The sequence below is a fragment of the Alosa sapidissima genome, chromosome 15, assembly GCF_018492685.1.
Source record: "Alosa sapidissima isolate fAloSap1 chromosome 15, fAloSap1.pri, whole genome shotgun sequence".
Lineage (NCBI taxonomy): Eukaryota > Metazoa > Chordata > Actinopteri > Clupeiformes > Clupeidae > Alosa > Alosa sapidissima.
The window spans coordinates 23,955,624-23,977,952 of record NC_055971.1 but is presented as its reverse complement, the minus strand read 5'-3'; the positions used below and the strand labels follow the sequence as shown (position 1 = coordinate 23,977,952).

Genomic DNA, 22,329 nt, shown 5'->3' with positions numbered 1-22,329 from the left:
AATAATCTGTTTTCTCAGGACCGAACAGAATGTCTCAAGCTCCTCTCAAATAATTTCTTAAATCCCATGCAGCATTTTTGAAACTGTCCGCTAAAGAGCAACACTCTCTGCTAAGTGAAAATTACTGTTTTCCAAAAAAGTGTTTCGAACACACACACACTCACTCACCCCCCTGACGATAAACCCCCCCCCCCCCACTTACCCCCCTGACGATAAAACAGAGAGCGATTCAGCACCGAAGATGCGTCGACTCAGCATAGGAAATTGTGCAGGGAGGGCTTGTCTGTGCATTACCTGGTGGTACCACTTATTTAAAAATTCATATGCACACTCTGAAAGGCCTGACTGCATGTTTGCCTCTTATGAAAGAGAAAAGAGAGAGAGGGGGGAGAAAAACAACACATTCAGGTTGAGAAAGCTTCCTGGAACTGGTGAGTCTTATCTCACACGCAAGATAGCAGGAACGATCTCGCCTTGTCTGTTTTTGATGTTGTTGTTGTTGTTGTTGTTGTTGTTTACAATAGGGCAAAGACAGTTGGTATTCTATGATTTAAGTGAAGGTAGTCCACATCAGTGTGTTTTATGAACCAGAAATCTAAGATGACTTTGAAACGCCTCTCAGCTTCAACACCTCCACAACTGATGAATCGGTTCTATCTTCCACTGAAGCAGCGATGGTAGACTGGCTAGTTGTGTAGTGGAACAAGCGAAGCTGCCATGGAGACATAATAAATGTCAATGTGTGTTATCAGCGTGTGGTTATGAAGCTATTCTAATGTTGAGATAAATCAGCGGGTGAAGAGCCCCTCACACTTTCCCTCGGCTGTGTGATGAAGTGAGGGGTGAGCAGCACTGCACCGAGGAGGGCCATTAATCATCCTCTGAGCCAAAACACCAGGGCTTGAAGAGGAAGGTTAATTGGTGTTTTAAGCCCCCAAAGTCATCTTCCAGGCAGCCCTGCATGGAAGTCACTAGGGTTAGGCAAGGGTTAGGGTTACGGTTAGGCTCAGGGTTAAGATTAAGGTTAGGTGCCTTGAAGTCGACGGTCGCCAGCGCTGCCTTGAAGTCGACGGTAGGGGCTTAAAACACCATCGAGCAAGAGGATGTGGCCCACATCCGGGCCACAGGCGGACCTGAGATGCAGTCAGAATAGCGCACATAGGCAAACGTTTCAGGACTGATTTTCCGAGCGTTTCTCGTTTTGATTTGAGTTCACTCTTAACATTTGTGAATGCACACATCCATGTCAGATCTCGGCCAGACTCCTGGTCAGAATCATACCAGACTTGACTCTGCCTTTTGGACCATACGTGTCAAGTGTGAGACTGTGATACATATCAGAGGTGCGTTCAAATTTGCAAATGGCCAAATGTTCGCAAACAATTTTCTGTTTGCCTTGAGTTTTCTGCGAAAATTCGCCAAACAGTTTGAGGAGGTAGTTCTGAGTTCAGAGTTACCATTGAGATGGAATGTTTACAAAAAGTTGTTCACATTTATCTGTTCATACAAACATGTTCATTGTGAACATTCGCCTCTGTTCAGGGAATTTATACGCACCTAAGAACAATTCCAGATCTCTGGAACAGTATCTGATAAGTAAATATTATTTCAGTTCAAATGTGTGTGTGTGTGTGTGGGGGGGGGGGGGGAGTCAAATGCAATTAAATGAGTCTGTGGCAACAAGAAATAACCAAACAACTGAACAGAACCTAATGTTGGGGGACAGAGCATAATAAGTGGTATCAGTCATTCTATTTTCTGACTCATCCAATCAAGCGTAGGTCCATCACTGAGTTACAGTCAGTGATTTTGGTCCAACATTTTATAATCCCTCATTAAACATTCATGTCTCTTTAAATGAGTCTCGGGATTGAGCATGAATCCACTTAGCCCCCTGATAAATTATTTCAAAAATGTGAAGTCTCCCCTCCCCTTCTCTGCTCTTTTCTTCTCCTCTCCTCTCCTCCTCTCCTCCTCTCCGCTACTTTCCTCCTCTCTCTTTATCCTCTGCTCTCCTCTCCGCCCCCACAGGAGGAAAGGATCAAATGGTACACATGCGCTCCTGTCTGGCCCTTTGAAGATGCTCAGCCCCCACGCCTTCTCTAAACTAAACCAAAACTCTGCAGTGGTTTCTTTAAATGAGGCGGAATGTGGGTCACAGAGAGAGAGAGAGAGAGAGAGAGAGAGAGAGAGAGAGAGAGAGAGAGAGAAAGAAGAAAGAGAGAGAGAAATAAATTAATAGAACAATAACACCAAACCTTTTTTTATTCCTTTCCTCATAATGCAAACTACAGTAGCCTCGGGGGGGGGGGGGGGGGGGGTTGCTTATTTGAAACACAAACACTGGTGCGTGTTATTGACCTAAATCAGGAGTGGGAGTGGGATTTATTGTTCTGGATCAAATTGATCGATAGGTCTTCTATGGTGCATGCAATGCACAGCATGCCTTGTAGAAGCAATGATACTTTCACAGCGCCAGCCTGTTTGGTCCATCCTTGTATGGGATTTATTTTTTAGGGAGCTATCAGAACAGGCCAGGCCTCGGCATGGGCAACATGACACTAAGTCTTCCCCCGCTGCTCCAATGCCCCGTGACACCCGCTCAGACATTTCTTTCTCAAGGATTTTAGCCACGCATGCATTGTGTCAGCAGCATTTGTTCCTGCTGCTGATTTTTCACAAAAAATTCACAGAGCATTTTGAAACAATGGCTGTGAGTTGTTGAGGCTTTGTGATGAGGTGCCTTATTATGTCATGCCTCAGGTTTGTTTTGTTTTGATAAGGTAGCTTTTGTGTCGTTCACCGATGTGTGAAAGGTGTACTTGGAGTTTGGGAATTAGTGTCGTGGTTTCAGGGGTTTAGTGTCAGGTTTTGTGCAGGGTTTTTTTATAATGGGAAAGACCACCTCGTCACTGTAGTGGATGTGGTAGAACTTAATTAGATGATGCAGAAAAAAAAAAAAACATCTAGCTTACCAGAATCTATAGTGCATTTTCGACTTGATATGACACTATGGTGTCTGTGCATTCGTAACACACTCAGCTTAGTGGGATTTATTTAGAAACCAGCAACAACCTTGAAGACTTCATCATTTGTAATCATTACCCATCATGACATCTGTTTAGCTTCTCATACTCATCCCTCTCTTTCTACTCCTTGGGGAAGAGCAGCGAGACACCCCTGACTGACAGCCATTCATCAAACAACAACTCGATTTCCTTCCTCCCCTAACCATTTTCAGATTGAAGGTTCAGGAGCCGAGCATAATGGTGGGGAGAGGCTTGCGGATTCGTCTAATGGAATGATGTATAATTCATTCACACAAACACAAACCCAGCAGCTGCATGAGTGAGACGGCAGTGTTCAGTCAAAAAAGAGGGATTGCTCAACAGATGCTGCGCATGAGGGGCTTTAGTCACACTGCACACAGCCTGCCGTGCAGAATTATTTCCCCTCACCCCCGCGCGAATCGCGGAAAAGCCTTTTGACAGCCAGGAGCTGGGAAATACACCCGGCAATACATTTGTTGTGGAAGAAGAAACCTTCTGATTAGAATCAGAGATAACACAGCCTGAGACATATCCTCGTAGCGCTTTCAGCACTAAAGCCATAAAGATGAAATGTCAAGCTCGCTCGAAGGAAAAACAGCACCTCTGTGGCAGAGGGTTTTAAGTTAATTGTGTATCTGATCACTGCACAGTAATCATATTGATGTGCTCAATAGTGCCTCATGCCCTTGTTTCCTAATTAAGCCCTCTGCATGGAAAAATGCCCGCCCCATAAAAATCAATACTGATATCCATGAAACCAAGACATTTAGAAAAACCTCATCTCATTTCACAGTGCGTTTTCTCAGCTGTGGGCAGCTGGTTGAATTTGAAATGCAGATAAGGTGGTCTGAGTGCCAAAATGAAGCCGTGGTCTTGGGGAGATGACCGTCCATTTCTAAACCGTCCATCTGTTGGGGCAAGCCGTGCCCAATTGACAGCCATTATGGTGGTGGTGGTGGTGGTGTGTGGGGGGGGTAGGTGGCTGGGGGGGTAGGTGGGCCGGGGGGGTAGGTGGGCCGGGGGGCGGGGCATAATTGAACCAGTGAGCCTGGCATGGGAGAGAGGAGGCCTCCAGACAGGGACAGTTGGATGCGTGCCACGTCACAGGTGTTGGCGGTGGGCCCTGGGCAGGGCAGATGTCCCCATCTCGGAAACACACAGACATGAGACAGATGTGACTCACCCCGGTCGACATCAGCCTGTGGATTTACACCCCGCGAAAGCAGATGGAAGAGCACAACTGGACTAACAACAGCAACAACAATAATAACAATAATGAAAGAGAAATGAAATTGTTCAAACGGCTCCCTGGCACAGCTGTTCCCTAAAGCAAACTTTACAGATGCACCCCCCCACAAACACACATATTAAGAATGAAAAATTCTGTACAATGCTTTGTTTTGTCATACAGATTACTTTTGTTTTAAAAATAAAACACAGAGAGCCATGTGACAGATGTGTTGTTGTTAAGGCTGAAAAAAGAACAGAGGACCTTGTCATCACGGCAGCCTCTATTTTGGAAACACATTTGCTCTGTTTTGTTCGACAACTGCATTTACAGCACGCTTGGCCAGCCCCGGGCGTCACATCATAATTCTTGGAAGGCAGCTAAGCTAGGAACACAATAGTGCTTTAACATCCAGACAGTGTCGCAGCACAGCAGCACCATGGCCAAGCACGCGCATAGCAACTGGGCAAATAAATCCAGCTAAGATATTAAACCTGGCATAGCCGACAGTAAAGTGTATAATGTGGTCGTTAACACGGCCTGGAGATTATTTCTAATTAGGAGGTGGTAGGGAAAAAAATATCTGGGCGTTAAGGCAAAAGACATCTGGTGTTTCCATGTCAACCATAATTTAGATAGCAAGGGTGCTCCTGGTGGCATGCAGATAGTCCTTTTGCCTTTAATTAATTTCTGCCTGCACTGTCAGGGCTTCCATTGATACTTTGGTGGGAGATGTTAAAATGGAGGGATGTGGTGTGCAGATGCTAAAGAGTTTGTTTGCTAGAGGCCAAGTGAGCGAGTCACGCTAGTAAACCCAGACAACTCTTTGCATGCACAGCATGCTAACATAGTCTACAGTGATGTCATCATACGACCCCCTCCCTCTTTTATGAGTCTTGGTGCTGTGAGTTTTATAGTGAATGGGGCGATGGAGGTCTGGCGCCGAGTCAGTTAAGGCTGCTGGATGTGTTGGATGACTCCAGTAAAGTGACCAGCTGTGTTGGCCTATCTGAGAAAGCTTGGGCATGACTTTTAGGCATATTGTATGGATTTCAAGCTGCTGTTCAGGCAAATCACCTAAAAAATGAGTCTATTTCACAACAGTTGCAAAAGTAGCACTAACCCAGCACTTATTCAGTAAGAATATGAATACACTCACAAACTAAGCCATTTAGATCGACTTTAGATGTAACATTTGTCACCAAAACAAACCCTGAGCTCCTCAAATTTGTTGTGCAACATATACTCTACTGTCAACTTGATAAAACAAATCTTTTGCAAAACATTGTAAGATCAGTCACCCATTGGCTTACCATTATTATGCAAATAAACATGTTAAATTCAATAACATCTATTCCAGAGTTTCTCCAAATTCCAATATGATCCGTAAATCTGAAATTATTTTTGTGTTCAGACTGACACTAACAATCATGACCACAAGTTTTTTTTTTTTTTTCAGGACGCAAATCTTTTTCCAATATTTGCTGTCCAGTGCAATAGACAACATAGCAACACATCCTATCTGGAACATCAGCAGCACAGCAGGCCTTATTTGGAAAATCTTCACTATGTTTGAAAGACCTACAGTAGCTCTTAAGTACTGACAAATCCTATATCACGATGCATGTATCTTCCTGAAAGGTCTCACACAGACCCACACACAGCAATCCAAGGAAGTGACCTCATGTTAGGAAGTACTTTGCAGTTTATCAGTGTAGGGATCGGGGCTGATGCTGCTGCTGCTGTCATTAACCAGAGTGTTTAAGGAGGAGGAGGAGGAGGAGCCGCCCTGGGCCCCTGAGGAGCTTGAGAAAGCCCAGTATGGCAGGACTGGGGGGAGTCTGATGGATAGGGAGGCAGTTTGACTGTGCCTGACGCCATTAAGCAGGGCTCTGAGAGTCGCTGGTTTGAGAGATCGTCTGGTTTGGTGACGTGTGCTGTGCTTTTATCTCTATAGAGATAGTATGAGTTCAGGGTTGGGTACGTGGTGTTCCTGAACCACATGATGGTTCAGTAAAGGGGGGGTTAAAAAGTCAAAATCTCATCTGACTGTCCTATGCGATCTACCCACATGTTCACACTCTCTATCTTCTACCACATGATGGTTCAGTAAAGGGGGGGTTAAAAAGTCAAAATCTCATCTGACTGTCCTATGCGATCTACCCACATGTTCACACTCTCTATCTTCTCTCTGTTTTTCCTACTCCAGCAGAATCTGAGGTCGGGAAGTTCGGTCTGGACTTGTTCGGTTCAGAAGCAACTATGCCCGAAAAAGAGCTGATCGAACCAAACAATGTCAAAGAGCTGTTTGAACCAATTAATGCCAATCAACATTTTCAATGAAAACTTTTAGTTTTTCATGAATTGGTGGCTACAGAGGCAGACTCAATTGAAAAAATATTGAAAACATATATAATGTCCGCAACACTGCTTTTGACTCCCAATTATTTAATGCAACGTTTCGACCCTGCTGGGTCTTCTTCAGGCAAAAACCAGCAGGGCCGAAACGTTGCATTAAATAATTGGGAGTCAAAAGCAGTGTTGCGGACATTATATTTTTTCAATATTTTTTTAATTGAGTCTGATTTTTTCAATTGAGTATAGTTTTCTTTTGTCCTGCACCTGCCAGAAGGTGGGATGTGCACACTATAACTGTTTACAGAGGCAGACTAACATCATCTCTCTCCACCCTTACACTCCCCTGAGTCTGGTCCTCCACATTTGCTCTCAGTATTTACTCTCCTGTCTCTCCTTCTTTACCTCCTCCCTCCATCCTTATTCTCCTCTTCTCTCCTTCTTTACCTCCTCCCTCCATCCTTATTCTCCTCTTCTCTCCTTCTTTACCTCCTCCCTCCATCCTTCTTCTCCTCTTCTCTCCTTCTTCCACCTCCCTCCAGCCTTGCTTGTCACTCTCTTGGTCCTCTCCTCTAGCTCTTCTCCTCTTCCTCTCTCCACCTGTACCCCATCTCCTCTTCCTCTTCCTCTCTCCACCTGTACCCCATCTCCTCTTCCTCTCTCCACCTGTACCCCATCTCCTCTTCCTCTTCCTCTCTCCACCTGTACCCCATCTCCTCTTCCTCTCTCCACCTGTACCCCATCTCCTCTTCCTCTTCCTCTCTCTATCTGTACCCCATCTCCTCTTCCTCTCTCCACCTGAACCCCATCTCCTCTTCCTCTTCCTCTCTCCACCTGTACCCCATCTCCTCTTCCTCTCTCCACCTGTACCCCATCTCCTCTTCCTCTTCCTCTCTCCACCTGTACCCCATCTCCTCTTCCTCTCTCCACCTGAACCCCATCTCCTCTTCCTCTTCCTCTCTCTACCTGTACCCCATCTCCTCTTCCTCTCTCCACCTGTACCCCATCTCCTCTTCCTCTCTCCACCTGTACCCCATCTCCTCTTCCTCTCTCCACCTGCACTCCGTCTCCTCTCCCTGTTTGGCTCAGTAGCTCTCTGTTGACAATTTGTCTTTCCTTGTCGTTCTCAGTGTTTTTGTTTGTTTTGCATCACTCTTTCTTATCACTCTTTCTCCATTCTACACACTGTGTGCAAATCATCTAATGCTTTTGGCAACTATGGCAACATATTAACATACAAACACACACACACGCACACACACACACGCACACACACACACGCACACGCACACACACATACACATCACTTAGACACTTTCTCTTCCTCTCAGTCTCTCTCTCTCTGTCTCTCTCAGAAGATGAGTGGTATGGGGGAGTGAAGTTATTATTGATAATTGCAAACGCATGGGCTACTTAAAGAGTAATGTGAGTTTCATGTCACAGTGCATCTCCATTAGTCTACATTAGATGTATTGATTGTGTGCCGTTCATTAGCATTAGGAGGTTGCAACAGGTCTCATTAAAAATCAATCAAAGTTATTAAAAACATTCAACAAATATTTATACATAATTGTAGTCACAACACATTTAATTTCTGAATTCTGGCAAGTAGCAACATGTTTTGCAGCTATATATATTGAGCGTTTGCAGCCATATATACTGAGTGTTTCTTTCTCCGAACACTATGGGTATTTTTCCATCATCCCTTTCCTGGAGGGAATCGTCAGTCTCTGAGCTCTGTTAGAGTATGTGCATTTGTCGCCCTCCAAAAGCCTGCTGATTCCAGGCAAGCTGTTATTATGTTACCGGGAGGAGGTCAATTAAAATGGCACACTGGCCCCTCCCTGTGATTCTCTATTTAATAATGGCCACTCGTGGGACAGGCTACGCTCTCATGTTGCTGCAGGAGAAGGGGGTTTATCACTCCAGCAGATGCGGGCTCTTCAGGCTCTTCATGTGGAATGTGTTTGTGTTTGTGTGTGTATGTGTGTGTGTGTGTGTGTGTGTGTGTGTGTGTGTGTGTGTGTGTGTGAGTGTGTGTGTGTGTGTGTGAGTGAAAGGGGGGGTATTGAGATTACGAGAGAGAGGGAGTTATTGAGATTATGAGAGAGAGAGAGAGAGAGAGAGAGAGAGAGAGAGAGAGAGAGAGAGAGTTAATGGATTTGTTTTGTGGTTACTGTGTGGATTTCTAAAGTTTGTGAGAGGGCTTGGTTTCCCGGTCATTACAAGCTATTACACACCATATAAATAAATTCTTATTCGCTTGTGCACTGCAGAGATGTTATTACCCTCTGATTCTTCTGGGAAACAAGCCTTACAAAGATTCAAAAATGATAATTTCCCTGGCTTGATATCTAGAGGATAGATGAGAACAATTGATGTAATATTGTTATTATAATATTCTATTATGAAAATGTGCTTGGCAACCACTGTTGTTCTCTTTGCCATAGCAATACATCCTCATTATATTGACAGTCAATTTGTAATGGTTTCAGTCTGCCTCTGAGAGAAAGAGAGAAAGAAAGAGAGAGAGAGAGATCTCCACTCCACGCTGGTCAAGCAATCATTAAAAATAAAAGCATGCATTCTCTAACTTACTCGGTGTGCTTACTTAATTTCCAAAGTAAGTTTTTTATGTCACCTAAAAAGCACTCACTTTCTCAGGCTCTGACACGGTGAGTGCTTTATGGCTTCATTTGAGGCCTAGGCTCGTTTGGTGTGGGCTCTTGTCACTGTAACTGATGGCCCTGATTTGTAACGAGCCACTCTCAGATTTGGGATTGTTACAGTGCCACTGATGCAGTAAATTTGCTCTGCTCCTTGGGGACTAGACCCAGTACCTTGCCCTAAAAGGGGGCCCGTGGCCCAGCTTATGCAGGAATGATGATGTCTGGACTGAGTTTTATTTTGTTTTGCTTCGTTTTGGCTTTCCTGGTACAAGCAGAGTGATTAATTGACTGTGCCCTTGGATATTGTCTTAGGACACTGTAGTCTGAGATAGCTGAAGTATTCAACTGATATATAGCTAGTGGTAGTATAGATAGTAGTATTTATCCTAACCCCTAATGTGCCCTAATGCACTTATAGCTACACTTAGAATGTTATTCCTTATTTGCAAATTGCTTTGGATGAAAACATCAGCTAAATTAATGTATGTAAATGTAAGTGTAGCTGAATATAAAACAATCTTGGCCTTGACCTGGAATAGGTCCTTTGGATCCATGCCAGGAGACAAGCTCATGATGGTAACATTAAGGTGTAGTCTGACATGAATGAGTACTGTGCTGTTATTGACCAGTTTACTGTCTGAAATGTTTGTTTATGTTTATGTTTATGGTATTTGGCAGACGCTTTTGTCTACAGTGATGGCCTGTGGTCCCTTTTTATTTATTCTCTTCTCCTTTTGTTTTTCAGGGTGTTCAAGAAAGCAAGTCCCAATGGCAAGGTAATATTCTATTCTATTCTCATTTTGTGCTAATCTCTAAAGGTCAACAACCCTACTCTGACAGCAAGGTGAACTGAATTGCTCATGTAGAACACACAGCAAATGCTTAAGTGTCAAGTGATGGAAATAAAACAAGCCTGTATCAGGCACATTCCACTTGACCATCAAAACTACCCTTTCTAATTAAGCCCCCAACGATCTTGTGATTTGATCAATACCAGAGATCCAACACCGGCCCAGTAGCAGTTGCCTTTGTCAAAGTCAAGAGTTCTTGAAGAGGAGGGGAAAAGGGGAGACAAAGAGAGGAGAGCAGCAGAGATGAGAGGAGAGGAGAGGTGAAGGGGAGAGGAGGAGAGAGGAGAGAACAAGGGAAGATGGGGAGACAGAGGAGAGGAGAGGAGGAGAAGGGGAGAGGAGAGGAGAGGTGAAGGGGAGAGGAGGAGAGAGGAGAGAACAAGGGAAGATGGGGAGACAGAGGAGAGGAGAGGAGGAGAAGGGGAGAGGAGGAGAAGAGGAGGCAGAGGATTCAGTGTCCATTCACTTGATGATGAGCAGGGAGTGGGAGAGATGGCAGGGCTGTGTTCTCACACAGACGTCCTTGCATCTCCCAGGGACAGCCTGCTGACAGGTCGAAGCCATGATTGTTTGGACGCTGGTCAGCAAGTTGGCACGGCAATGAGCCGTCTCTGGGATTCACCGTGGGAATCGAGGACAGAGAGTCGAGTGCAGAGAAAGGCCGGACGTTGTGTAGCATCGTAGCGTTGTGTTGGGGCTCTCTGTGGCGGTCAGATCCGCTGCTTTAGAGGCCTGGCAGTGGGGGTCTGAGGCAGGGTACATCGGGGTCGCTGTAGAGGAAGTGGTCGTGAGGAGAATATGAAAGAGGCGTGTGTGTGTGAGACGTGTGTATGTGCATGCACACACGTGTGTGTGTGTGTGTGTGTGTGTGTGTGTGTGTGTGTGTGTGTGCGCATGTGCATGTGTGCAAGGGTGCATGCATGACAAGGACTGAGCCAAAGACAGGAAATGTGTGTTTGCTTGTGTGTGTGTGTGTATGTGTGTTTTGGGGCTTTTGTGGCAAGTTTTTGTGCCTGCGTGTTTCTGTCTCCATGAGAATTAGTTTATGTGATAGTGTGTGTCTGCTTTTGGGTTAATTATGATGAGTTTCTGTGATTTGCAAGAGAAAAAAAGAGAGAGAAAAAATGTCAGCCTCTCCCTCTACGAGGTTACAGCCCTCACACCAAGGTCCTCCCGATAAATGAATGCTGTCTATAATGAGATACAGATGAGAAGGCCAGTTTGGGGGAGAGATTCCAAGCCCTGAATATTGAAGAACATTGAATCAGCCAGACGCATTATGCACTCAGCCAACTGAGCAGCCAGAGCTGAAATTAGGTGGGCTAAGGCTGAATAGCTAACACATTTCATCTCATCATTTGTCTATTTCAGCTATTTCCGTATGCAGAACATTTAGGAAAAGGGTAGAGAGGGTGTAGGGGGACTAATCAGTGCCGTTCATTAATATTTGACATTTATGTTGTCTTTTTTTTTAGCTCACAGTCTACCTTGGGAAGAGAGACTTTGTTGACCATGTGGACCTTGTGGAGCCAGTCGGTATGTGTACAAGCATGGTGCTTTCATTTGAAAAATTTTACACGTTTCCATCAAATCTGTGTGGAGGTGCCCGATCATCATCGTCTGATCATTTCAAACCCTTTTTTCTCTTTTTTTTCAAAAACAAGTTAAGTAAGCATGCTACACATGATAAAACGTTACAGTTTTTGCTTATTGCTCATTGCTCGTTATGTCAAAACTCTACACACAGCCAAATAAGACATAGCACTGGGAGATAAACAACTCACGTCTATGTCAAAATGAAACACATACAATCAAAACTCAGCAATCCTTTCTAAAAATGTAATTACTGTAAGTAAATTTGATTGTTTTTACCTTCTTCTCTTCCAGATGGTGTTGTTCTAATCGATCCAGAGTATTTAAAGGAGAGGAAAGGTACGAGAAAACGGATGAATAACCTTTATACAACATGATAAAACCCTTTATGTGACACCTGATGAATAACCTTTATACAACATATAAAAAACCTTTATGTGACATCTGATTAAGCTCTTATTCAGAGCTCTGGCAGTTGGCTCCTCACTCCATTCCTGTCATGCTTCCCAGAGTGTCACAGCAGCGTGACGGAGCGCCATGCTGTGCCAACCAATTTCCATATTAATTTAAGCTGGGATGTACTTATTCATATCATGTTCCATTATGAAAAGAATACTGACTTAAAGTACCAGCTTCTTATTCCTGTCTGCCCCCCCACCCCCCCTCCCCCAACTCCACCCTGGATCTCTCCAGTGTTTGTAACGCTGACGTGTGCCTTCCGCTACGGCCGCGAGGATCTGGACGTTCTGGGCCTGACGTTCCGTAAGGACCTCTTCGTGGCCAACATCCAAGCGTTCCCGCCGGTGGCCGAGGAGAAGAAAAGTCTCACACGCCTGCAGGAGCGCCTCATCAAGAAGCTTGGGGAGCATGCGTACCCTTTCACCTTCGAGGTACTCTGCTCTCCCCTTTTGGTGTATGTTGATCTATACTAGAACTGACTCGGTTGTTTAAAAAACAGCACTCACTGATGCACTTATTCTTATTGTACTAGATCTTTTTTTTTTAATTGTCCTAGAGTTGTTGAGAAAATTGCTTTAAAAAGCTCGAACTGTTAACCATGTTGTTAGTCGCTTTGGTTAAAAATGCGTCAGCCAAATGTAATGTAATGTAATGTAATGTACTGTAATCTATAAATTGGAGATAAAAGTAACTATAGTAAGGGGGCTGGTAAATAAACTAAGGTAGCATTCCTAAACTTTTTCCTTCAAGGTCCTCCTCAGTCCTGTCTCTCAAGCTGTTGGAACAGTATTTCATTCAAGTCTTGTGCTGAAGATTGATACTTTTATCATTTGTTTGATCTTTTTATTCTGAGGTTTCATACCAAGGTGACTCCCAATACTAATTGCTTTGCCAAAAGCGCCATGATTCTATTCAGCTGAACTCTTCAGATACCCATCTTCAGTGAGAAATGTGTCTTAAGAAGTAAATGTGACCTAGATCTTAGCAGAGCCGGACAGTAACGGAGTACATTTACTTGAGTACAGTACTTGAGTACAATTTTGAAGGATCTTTACTTTACTCGAGTATCATTTTTGGGGAGCACTCATGACTTTACTCAAGTACATTTGAGAGGCAAATATTGTACTCTTTACTCCACTACATTTCTATCCACAACCGTGAGTACCCGTTACTTCTTCTAAAAAAAAGGAAAAAAGAAAAATCTCAGAAACCCTCAATTTGTTGTTTCCCTCTCAAACGTGATTGGATTGTGCAGGCGCCACCGATTGGGACAGCCTATCAGCAATCACCTTCAGCTTTCCGCCAAAGTCAACTCCATGGTCAGATTTAGATAAGAGACGAAACCATAGACGAAACAATGGATGAAGACGCAGCAGGTCCATCCCAGGAATGTGCCAACCCATGGCCCCACCTTGCCAGACTATTTAAATTTTCTGAACAAGTTAATGATAGTGTTCGCTCCAAGTTTTTCAATTACAAAATAGTATTTTGTATTTGAAATACGTATTTTAAATACATGTATTAGAAATACTGCCCATCCCTGGCAACATGGTAAAAAGATGAAAATGACTTGATTTTACTTTCAATTCCTTTTACATTCTCCAAGGTATTAACATTAACATTTTTCATAACTCAATGTAGGACGTTCCTGTACATAAATGTAAGCACTGTGGCAGTAGTAATGCAATATTTAGAAAATGTACTCTTGTACTGTTGATACTCAAGTACTTTTAAAAACAAGTACTTCAGTACTTTTACTTAAATAGACATCTGACTGTTGTACTTTTACTTGTACTTGAGTAAAATTTAGGTTATCTGTTATCTGCAAAGGTTATCTGTACTTTTACTCAAGTAATGAAGCTGTGTACTCTGTCCGCCTCTGGAGCTTAGCTTAGCTGAATTCTTTCCAGAACATTTCTGGACATTTGTGTGTTCAACTCTCGTAAATTCCTCTTTGGGTGTGAGTTAGAAACAGACATGAAAAGGTTTCCATTTCCAGAATTCCACAAAACAGCCTTCCAATTCAGAATGAAGGACCTCTCATGTGAGATGTGAGGTAGTCTTTCATCTGAACGCAGTACTGAATTTCATTTCATGTCGGTGCTCCACCCACAGATTCCTCCCAACCTGCCTTGCTCCGTCACCCTGCAGCCAGGCCCCGAGGACACAGGAAAGGTACTCAGATCAGCCCCGCGCACGCACACACACACATACACACACACACACGCACACACGCACACACACGCACACACACACACACACACACACAAACACACATGTATACAAACACACACATACACATACACACACACACACACACACACACACACACACACACACACGTATACATACATACATACATACATACATACATACACACACACGTATATACTGTACACACACACACGTATATACACACACAAACAAACACATACATGTATATATAGGCCTACACACATCCATACACAAACACGATGGCACATGAAAGAAGCGCATGCTTTGCTCAACCTGTTAGCATGCTGGGTCACAGTAGCTGTGAAACACTGCAACGGCTCGTTGGAAGCTCTTTACTGAAGTGCCTCTCTCTCTCTCTCTCTCTCTCTCTCTCTCTCTCTCTCCCCCACTCTCTCTCTCTTTGATATTCGGGTCTCTCTTGTTAAGGCCTGTGGGGTGGACTTTGAAGTCAAAGCCTTCTGTGCAGAGAACGTTGAGGAAAAAATCCACAAAAGGTACAGTCATCCTACGGTTCTGTCAGCCATGTGGAAGATATCACAGTATATTACGCCACATTTAGCAAAGGGATTGTTACATGATGAATTCCCTCGACATCTGTCACACTATTAAGAGCATAAATATTATAGGTGCATGACTTACTTTTCAGAGAGAGAGAGAGAGAGAGAGATGGCAAAAAGGGAGAGAGACACAGATGGGCTGAGCTTGAATGTATGTGAATGAATGTAGGAAAATTACCCAGTAGGTTCTCTGAGTGTGTACAGCCTTGAGCCTTTATTTTAATTAGCATGTTAGCCACTCTAGTTTAGGGCTGATGCCATAATTTTTAAATGGGGGCGTGAAATGCTTCATGAGTGATTGCATGTTGTCCCATTTGCATTGGCCCTTGTGGACAGGACACCGTCATGTTTACGACTATGACATTTCGGGGGCTCTTGATCCATGACAGATTCTGTTTTGTCCAGCTGCGTTATACATCCTTATAATGACGCCAGTAGGCATGAGGCACACACAGACGAAATGCCCATACAGCATAAGCCAATCCAGCACCAAAGCACTAACTTTACTTATAGTTAAAAGCTGGAATATAACAGAATTTTAACTCACCTTCTGAAAACAGCTTTGTTTGTAGTGCTGTAATCTTAAAGTACCTGGAGTTTGACAGCACTTCTGTGTGTGCCGCAGGAACTCTGTGCGCCTCGTTATCAGGAAGGTCCAGTACGCCCCGGAGAAGCCAGGTCCACAGCCCATGGCCGAGACAACGCGGCAGTTCCTCATGTCCGACAAGCCTCTTCACCTGGAGGCCTCTCTGGATAAGGAGGTAGGAAGCCCCCTGCTGGGTGATTGAGGGAATAGCATCTCACATTCCATGCATACTGTATGCATTTAAACAGTTTAGGCTACATCATTCGCAAGTACATTGGAAGTGGAAGTGCATTTTCTTTCGAATGAAACTATTTGCAGACTAATTTTGTGGAAATGATAAAGAGATACATTTTCTGATGTACTCTATGGCTGTGACACTTCATACACTACACATTTGCATATTTATTAATTTATTAATTTATTAATTAATGTTTAATGTCTGAAAGAACCATAATCCTATGAATTATTCATATTAAAGCAGTCATATGAGATATGATCAAAGGCCTTATTCATTCCATATGATTTCCCCATAGATTTATTACCATGGCGAGCCCATTAGTGTCAATGTTCATGTCACCAACAACACTAACAAGACAGTAAAGAAGATGAAGATTTCAGGTATTTTACTCTTCATGAATACAGTATATTCTTGTTTAAAAATGGCAATGTCGTCTGACTAAGCTTGTTTTCCCCTCAGTACGTCAGTATGCAGATATATGCCTGTTCAACACTGCCCAGTACAAGTGCCCAGTTGCAACAGAAGAGTCAGAGTAAGTACAAAAGCAAAGCCACAGACAGACAGGCAACTCAGTTGATTCAACAAAAATATCTGCAAGAGAACACATCTATATTGATATACTGAAATGCCTCAAATGAAAATGTGAATGTACTGTTAAACTGTTACTAAAACTGGGTAACACTTTGCTTGACAGTATCGACATAAGAGTGACATGACACTGTCATGGACACATGACACTATCATGACACATGAACCCTAACCCTAATCCTACCTCTAACCCTAATCCTAATCCTAACCCTAACCCTATTCCTTACCCTATGACAAAAAACTAATGACACTTAATAGACGGAAGCGTTATATCATTGTTTATGACACGTTCATGACAGTGTCATGTCACTCTTATGTCGACACTGTCAAGTAAAGTGTTACCAAAATGGGTATGATCTCATACAACTTCAACGTGTTGTATGAGCTTATACAATGATGTCATACAACGTCCTACAGTATCCTTTTTTCTTTTGTCTCTCAGTGACATAGTTGCCCCAAGTGCCACGTTCTGTAAGGTCTACACCCTCACCCCCTTCCTGGCCAATAACCGGGAGAAGAGAGGCCTGGCGCTGGATGGCAAGCTAAAGCACGAGGACACAAACCTGGCCTCCAGCACGCTGTGAGTACTGAGCACGCTCAGTCCTTACAGGAACACGTACAACTTTTTGGAGAAATTAGCTTGGGAAATTGTCTTCTACCCCAGAGTTATATAAGAGGGTAAATACCCTTCTCTTCACTGTTAGCCTAGCTTAGCATGCTGGAAGTGGATTCAACCAGTTAGCTTATAGCTCCCTTTTAGCTCATACATTTTACCTTGTGTCTTTTATGTTTTCTTTTTAATTAATCTTTATTTTTAAATGATTTTACCTTGTGAGTTTTATATTTAGTTTTTTATTATGATCTTTACTAACTATTTGACTATTTCCCTATAGGGCAATTCCATGGAAAATTATGTTTTTTGTAACATCCATAACGCCAATAAAATGTGATGGTATGGTATGATGTGAATGATTACATGACATTTGAGGATTTGCTAGTTTTGGCTGAAGAATGTACATGAGAAAAAATGCACAAAAATTGAATGTTATCATTCACATCATACAAATGCCAATGCATTTCACTGGCGTTATGGATGTGACAAAAAGTCAATTTTCCGTGGAATTGCCCTATACTAACTTTGACTATTGCCCTTCTATGCTTTTATTTGCTACTACTGTTTGCTTTTATAAATATGCTATATAAATAAACGTGACTTGACTTGTCTTGACTTGACTTGACTATAGACTAGCTGTCCCAAAACGTGTACATGGTTATGCAGGATGTTAAACTTGTAAATGTTTATCCATTTGTTTTAGATAGATAGATAGATAGATAGATAGATAGATAGATAGATACTTTATTGATCCCCAGGGGAAATTCAAGGTCTCCGCAGCATACAGACAACACAAACACATTCTTTAACAGCAGAAAGAGTAATTAAAGTATATAATATAAAAACACAACTAAGCAATATAGAAGATAAAGAATATGCTAAATATACTAAAGTACAAATTATACTAACTAAACTTAAATACAATATATAAAAATATACTAAAATACAAATTACAAAAATACAAATTATACTAACACTTAATCTAAATCAATTCTAAAAACAGTATCCACATAGTGGTGATTAATCAATCAGAGGCGCTTGCAATGACTGAGGCAGGGACTGAGCCTGTGATTCTCTGTGCATAGTAAGGTATGGTAAGGTGCTCTAAGGTGCTCTGTGTGAATGAGTGTCATGGTGGTAGTGCAATGGTGATAGTGGTCATGGTGATAGTGCAAGTGAGTAAGTCCAACAGTGCAACAATGCAAAAATAAAGTAAAGTAAAGTCTATATATCTATATATTTAACTATTTAAGAAAATGTATAAGTGTGGCCACAGTTCGGCTGTGGCATGGAGGGGGGGGGTTATGCATATGTGCTAATATAGCACGCAAACAGTGAGGCATAAAGACAGTGGTAAAAGTGGCTAGTGGACAGACAGTACCAAACATGGAGGGGGTGAAGAGGCAGACAGACTATGCAGACTATGCATGTTTTGCCTGTTATCATGCTCCCATATATATATATATATAATAGTAATAATACTAATAGTATGTTGTACATCTAAATGTATGCTATCACTCTGGTCAGGTTAAGAGAAGGGGCCAACAAGGAGATCCTGGGTATCATTGTCTCCTACAAGGTCAAAGTGAAGCTGGTGGTGTCTAGAGGCGGGTAGGTGCATCTTAGTGTTTCTTTGTGTTGTTTGTTGTTGGTATGTTTTTTTTTACCCTTCAGATATTTTCAACACTATTTTGGATAGTGTGTGCACACAGGATTATCCCCTGAGTCAGAATGTTTTGGTGTTAATCACAGTGATGTTATGAGAACTAAGCTACTTTAGCTCTTCTGACAAAGACGCTTTTTTTCCATGGCCTAATATGTGCTGTTTATTAATGTTTTATTTGATATGATGTGTGTCACTGAATTGGTGTTGCAAAACATCCCTACAGGATCTTAAACTGATGTGTTTTATATTTTCAGTCTTCTGGGAGATCTCGCCTCAAGGTAGAACCTTTGCTTATTATAATTTACATTTACATGTATTCATTTAGCCGACGCTTTTATCCAAAGCGACTTACGGAAATGAGGAATAACATTCAGGCTGCAATGCAGAGGAGACCTTAGGCAGCAATTAGTACTAAATAAATCAATACTATTACCAGATCATGAGAGTGTAGAACATTTTAGTACTAATCAAAGAATAGTTGAAGGTGACAGATGCAAAAGCCTCTAAATGCCACCTACGTCAAAAATGAGATAAAGATGGTGAGTGAATGCTCTCCTCACATAGTATACGTTAATCAAATAATTTAACTTCAAAACACACCAAGTAACACTCTCTTCCTGGTCTGAAATATCAATTTCTATGCAAAAACCTATAGGAACCGGATTTTAAATGCTCATTTAAAAGAAATGTGGTCAGACGGATTTAGAGGGTTTTGCATCTGAACTCTTCAGTTGAAGGTGACAGTGGTAGAAAAACAAGGAGACAGAGGAGGGAAGAAAGGGAAGTAAATGATAAGTGCAGGTTTTAATTGCATTCATCAACTGGGCACCATACTTTACAGTGATGTTGCTGTGGAGCTGCCTTTCACGTTAATGCATCCAAAACCGATTGAGGAATCTTCATACAGAGATGGTACGTCCCCTGGTTATGAGTCTCCCAGTCCTCTTCTCCCTGTGTCTCTTTACACTGATACCAACTCACCACTCCAAAACTACTTATCTATCTATCTATCTATCTATCTATCTATCTATCTATCTCTCTATCTATCTATCTATCTATTTATTTATCTATCTATCTGTCTATCTATCTATCAACACTGTAGATTTATAAAGGAAGTCTACATGCAGCAAACTTCCAAAGCTTTTTGTTCTTCGCTTGAAATTCTCTGTGCATGTGTTCTGTGTCCACCACAGCTCCCGAGAGCGACGCGCCCATCGACACCAACCTGATTGAATTCGACACAAAGTAAGAGCCTGCGCCACTGCCTCTACTGTTGTTTTGCCTCCCCTCCTTTTAGTCTTTATGGAATTTGCACAGGAGCTGTGGCTGCACTGAACACCCCATTAATAATGCATTGGGCTACTTCCCCATGCTCCGGCTCCCCTGCCTGCCACACCTCTACACCAAGCACAGCAGTAACAGCACACACACACCACACACACACATTAACGCATACACACGCATGCACGCACGCTCACACACACACACTCATGCACGCATGCACACACACACACACACACACAGATGCACACACTCACAGACGCACACACAGACACACAAACACGTACAATTTCTCCCTTTCTCTCTCTCTCTCTCTCTCTCTCTCTCTCTCTCTCTCACACACACACACTTACAAACACACACACAAACACACACACACACACACACACACACATAGATGCACACACTCTCAGATGCCCACACACACACCCACACCCACACACACACACACACACACACACACACCCACATTAACCAGCCACATAAGCCCAATTATGAATAATTCAGCCTCCGCTACTTCCTGCTCACATTTTATGGTCTCCATCCGACTTGGGCCCCCTGCTCTCTGCCTCCCAGCCCTTGCCCTGGCCTGCATACATTAGTAAGGGCAAATGAGAGGGATAGAGGGTGTCTGTGTGTCTGCTCTCATTGCCCTGTAAGCTACAAAGACACTGTAGGACAGATGATGACAAGTGACACTGTACCTATAAGCCCTGTTTACACAGTTACAATACACCTACTGTATAAACCCTCCATTAGAACTAGGCAACCTATAGTCTATGACCATTGGAAACCCTTGACATTGAATAATTCCAGCTATTTGTGGACATTGATTTAGACCTCGATCAAAATGTGTCAGTCTATTTAGGCATATTACAGTAAAATAAAAGTTCCTTGGGTGTGCGATTTTTACTTCAATTTGATGGCAGTTTTGATTTGTTTGAAAAAACAATTTTTTTTTGTTGAGCCTGCATCCAAAAATAATTTGATTCCAGTTGCTGTCAGCATGTTTCAGTAAAGTGTATCTTGGACGAAGTAAAACCACTCCACATTACAGTAATATACTGCAGTGTATTCTCATAGTGACTGTTTGCATATACAGTGTCGTCTCAGGTGAGTAAGTTCAGGTAAAGTCAGGAGTAGGCCAAAAAGGAGCCAAAGATAAGAGTGCTGAACAAGCTAAAGTCACAACTCTCATATTTTTTCATATTTTTGAAGAATTGTAGTCTTTCAATAACTGCTGCAGATGGTTTCATATTAATTTGATGGCTGTTGTGCCAAGAAGAATTCTTCTACTGCAGGTTAAATATATGGTGGATGCTGTACGATGTAACGATGCTAAATTTATGTTTTTTAGCAGACTCTTTTGTCCAAAGCAATTTACATTATATTTTAACCAAACAACAAACAAAACATACCAGAGAGGTAGCTCACTCCTCCTCTCAGTGCTCAGTGAGAAACTCCACACAGTGTTTTGTTATAGTTTTGGGGACAGACAGCCCCCACTTTGTTTGTTTCCAGTTCACAGAGCCAGCACTGTGGAAGTAAACCATTTTTTTTTACATTTTTTCTCAGAGAATGGAGAGCGGATCATGAAGAGATATTTGCTGAATGTTACATTTAGGGCTGTATTTTGAACACCAGCGCATGGCGTAAAACTCGTTTTCCACCCGCGTAAAGTTTAATTCGGTATTTTGCATGTTTATTTTTTAAACAATGTGCCCAGGGGTGTGGCAATTAACAACCTTAGGGAGGGGCCTGGCGCATTGTCTAAAAATCGCTATTGTACACATGGTCAGAAGTCTATGGCGAGTTGTTTATATGTTATTTTAGGAGTGCATTGTCAACAGTCATATTGGCAGGTGTACGCACCATCCTTCTATCATTCATGAACGCACACCATGCAAAACATTACAAATTGCACGATTACAATGGGAAACATAATTAGAATAAAGATATTACGAAAGACTGTAATATCTCATGATGAGTAGTTATTTACCATCATTTGCAAATTGGTAATGACGGTTAAAAGTGATTAGGGGAGAGGCGAGAGACACGTATGGAGCACAGCTGAAGACGCACTGTCACAAGATATAAGCAACTCCTCTGCAGGATAAATGTTGTTTTATTCAGTCATTTGAGCAATATTAGGGTAAGTGTTGCTTTTTCCAGCCTATGTTTTCGATGGTAACCCATTAGTCAATAGTGAAAGTAACTGCATATAACTGTCTTGTCGTTGACTGACACCTTGGTGAAGTTAGTTTCACTTTACCAATGAGATCAAATAATAGACGAGTGCAAATGTGTGAAGGCTATGCTAGGTTTTAGTAAAGCATGGTTTAGGAATGACTATTCCATAT

General features: G+C 42.5%; 1 protein-coding gene across 1 annotated transcript in view; it reads left to right on the top strand.

Annotated features, from left to right (window-relative positions):
• Positions 1-22,329, top strand: part of arrb1 (arrestin, beta 1) — a 35,849-nt gene that overhangs the window by 12,134 nt on the left and 1,386 nt on the right. Inside the window, exons 2-15 of the mRNA XM_042063210.1 lie at positions 10,048-10,078; positions 11,629-11,689; positions 12,041-12,085; positions 12,440-12,636; positions 14,321-14,380; positions 14,867-14,934; positions 15,623-15,758; positions 16,117-16,201; positions 16,281-16,353; positions 16,852-16,989; positions 18,550-18,633; positions 18,943-18,966; positions 19,530-19,600; positions 19,882-19,933. Coding sequence (XP_041919144.1) covers positions 10,048-10,078; positions 11,629-11,689; positions 12,041-12,085; positions 12,440-12,636; positions 14,321-14,380; positions 14,867-14,934; positions 15,623-15,758; positions 16,117-16,201; positions 16,281-16,353; positions 16,852-16,989; positions 18,550-18,633; positions 18,943-18,966; positions 19,530-19,600; positions 19,882-19,933 — 1,125 coding nt within the window. The remainder of the gene's footprint in view (positions 1-10,047; positions 10,079-11,628; positions 11,690-12,040; positions 12,086-12,439; positions 12,637-14,320; positions 14,381-14,866; positions 14,935-15,622; positions 15,759-16,116; positions 16,202-16,280; positions 16,354-16,851; positions 16,990-18,549; positions 18,634-18,942; positions 18,967-19,529; positions 19,601-19,881; positions 19,934-22,329) is intronic.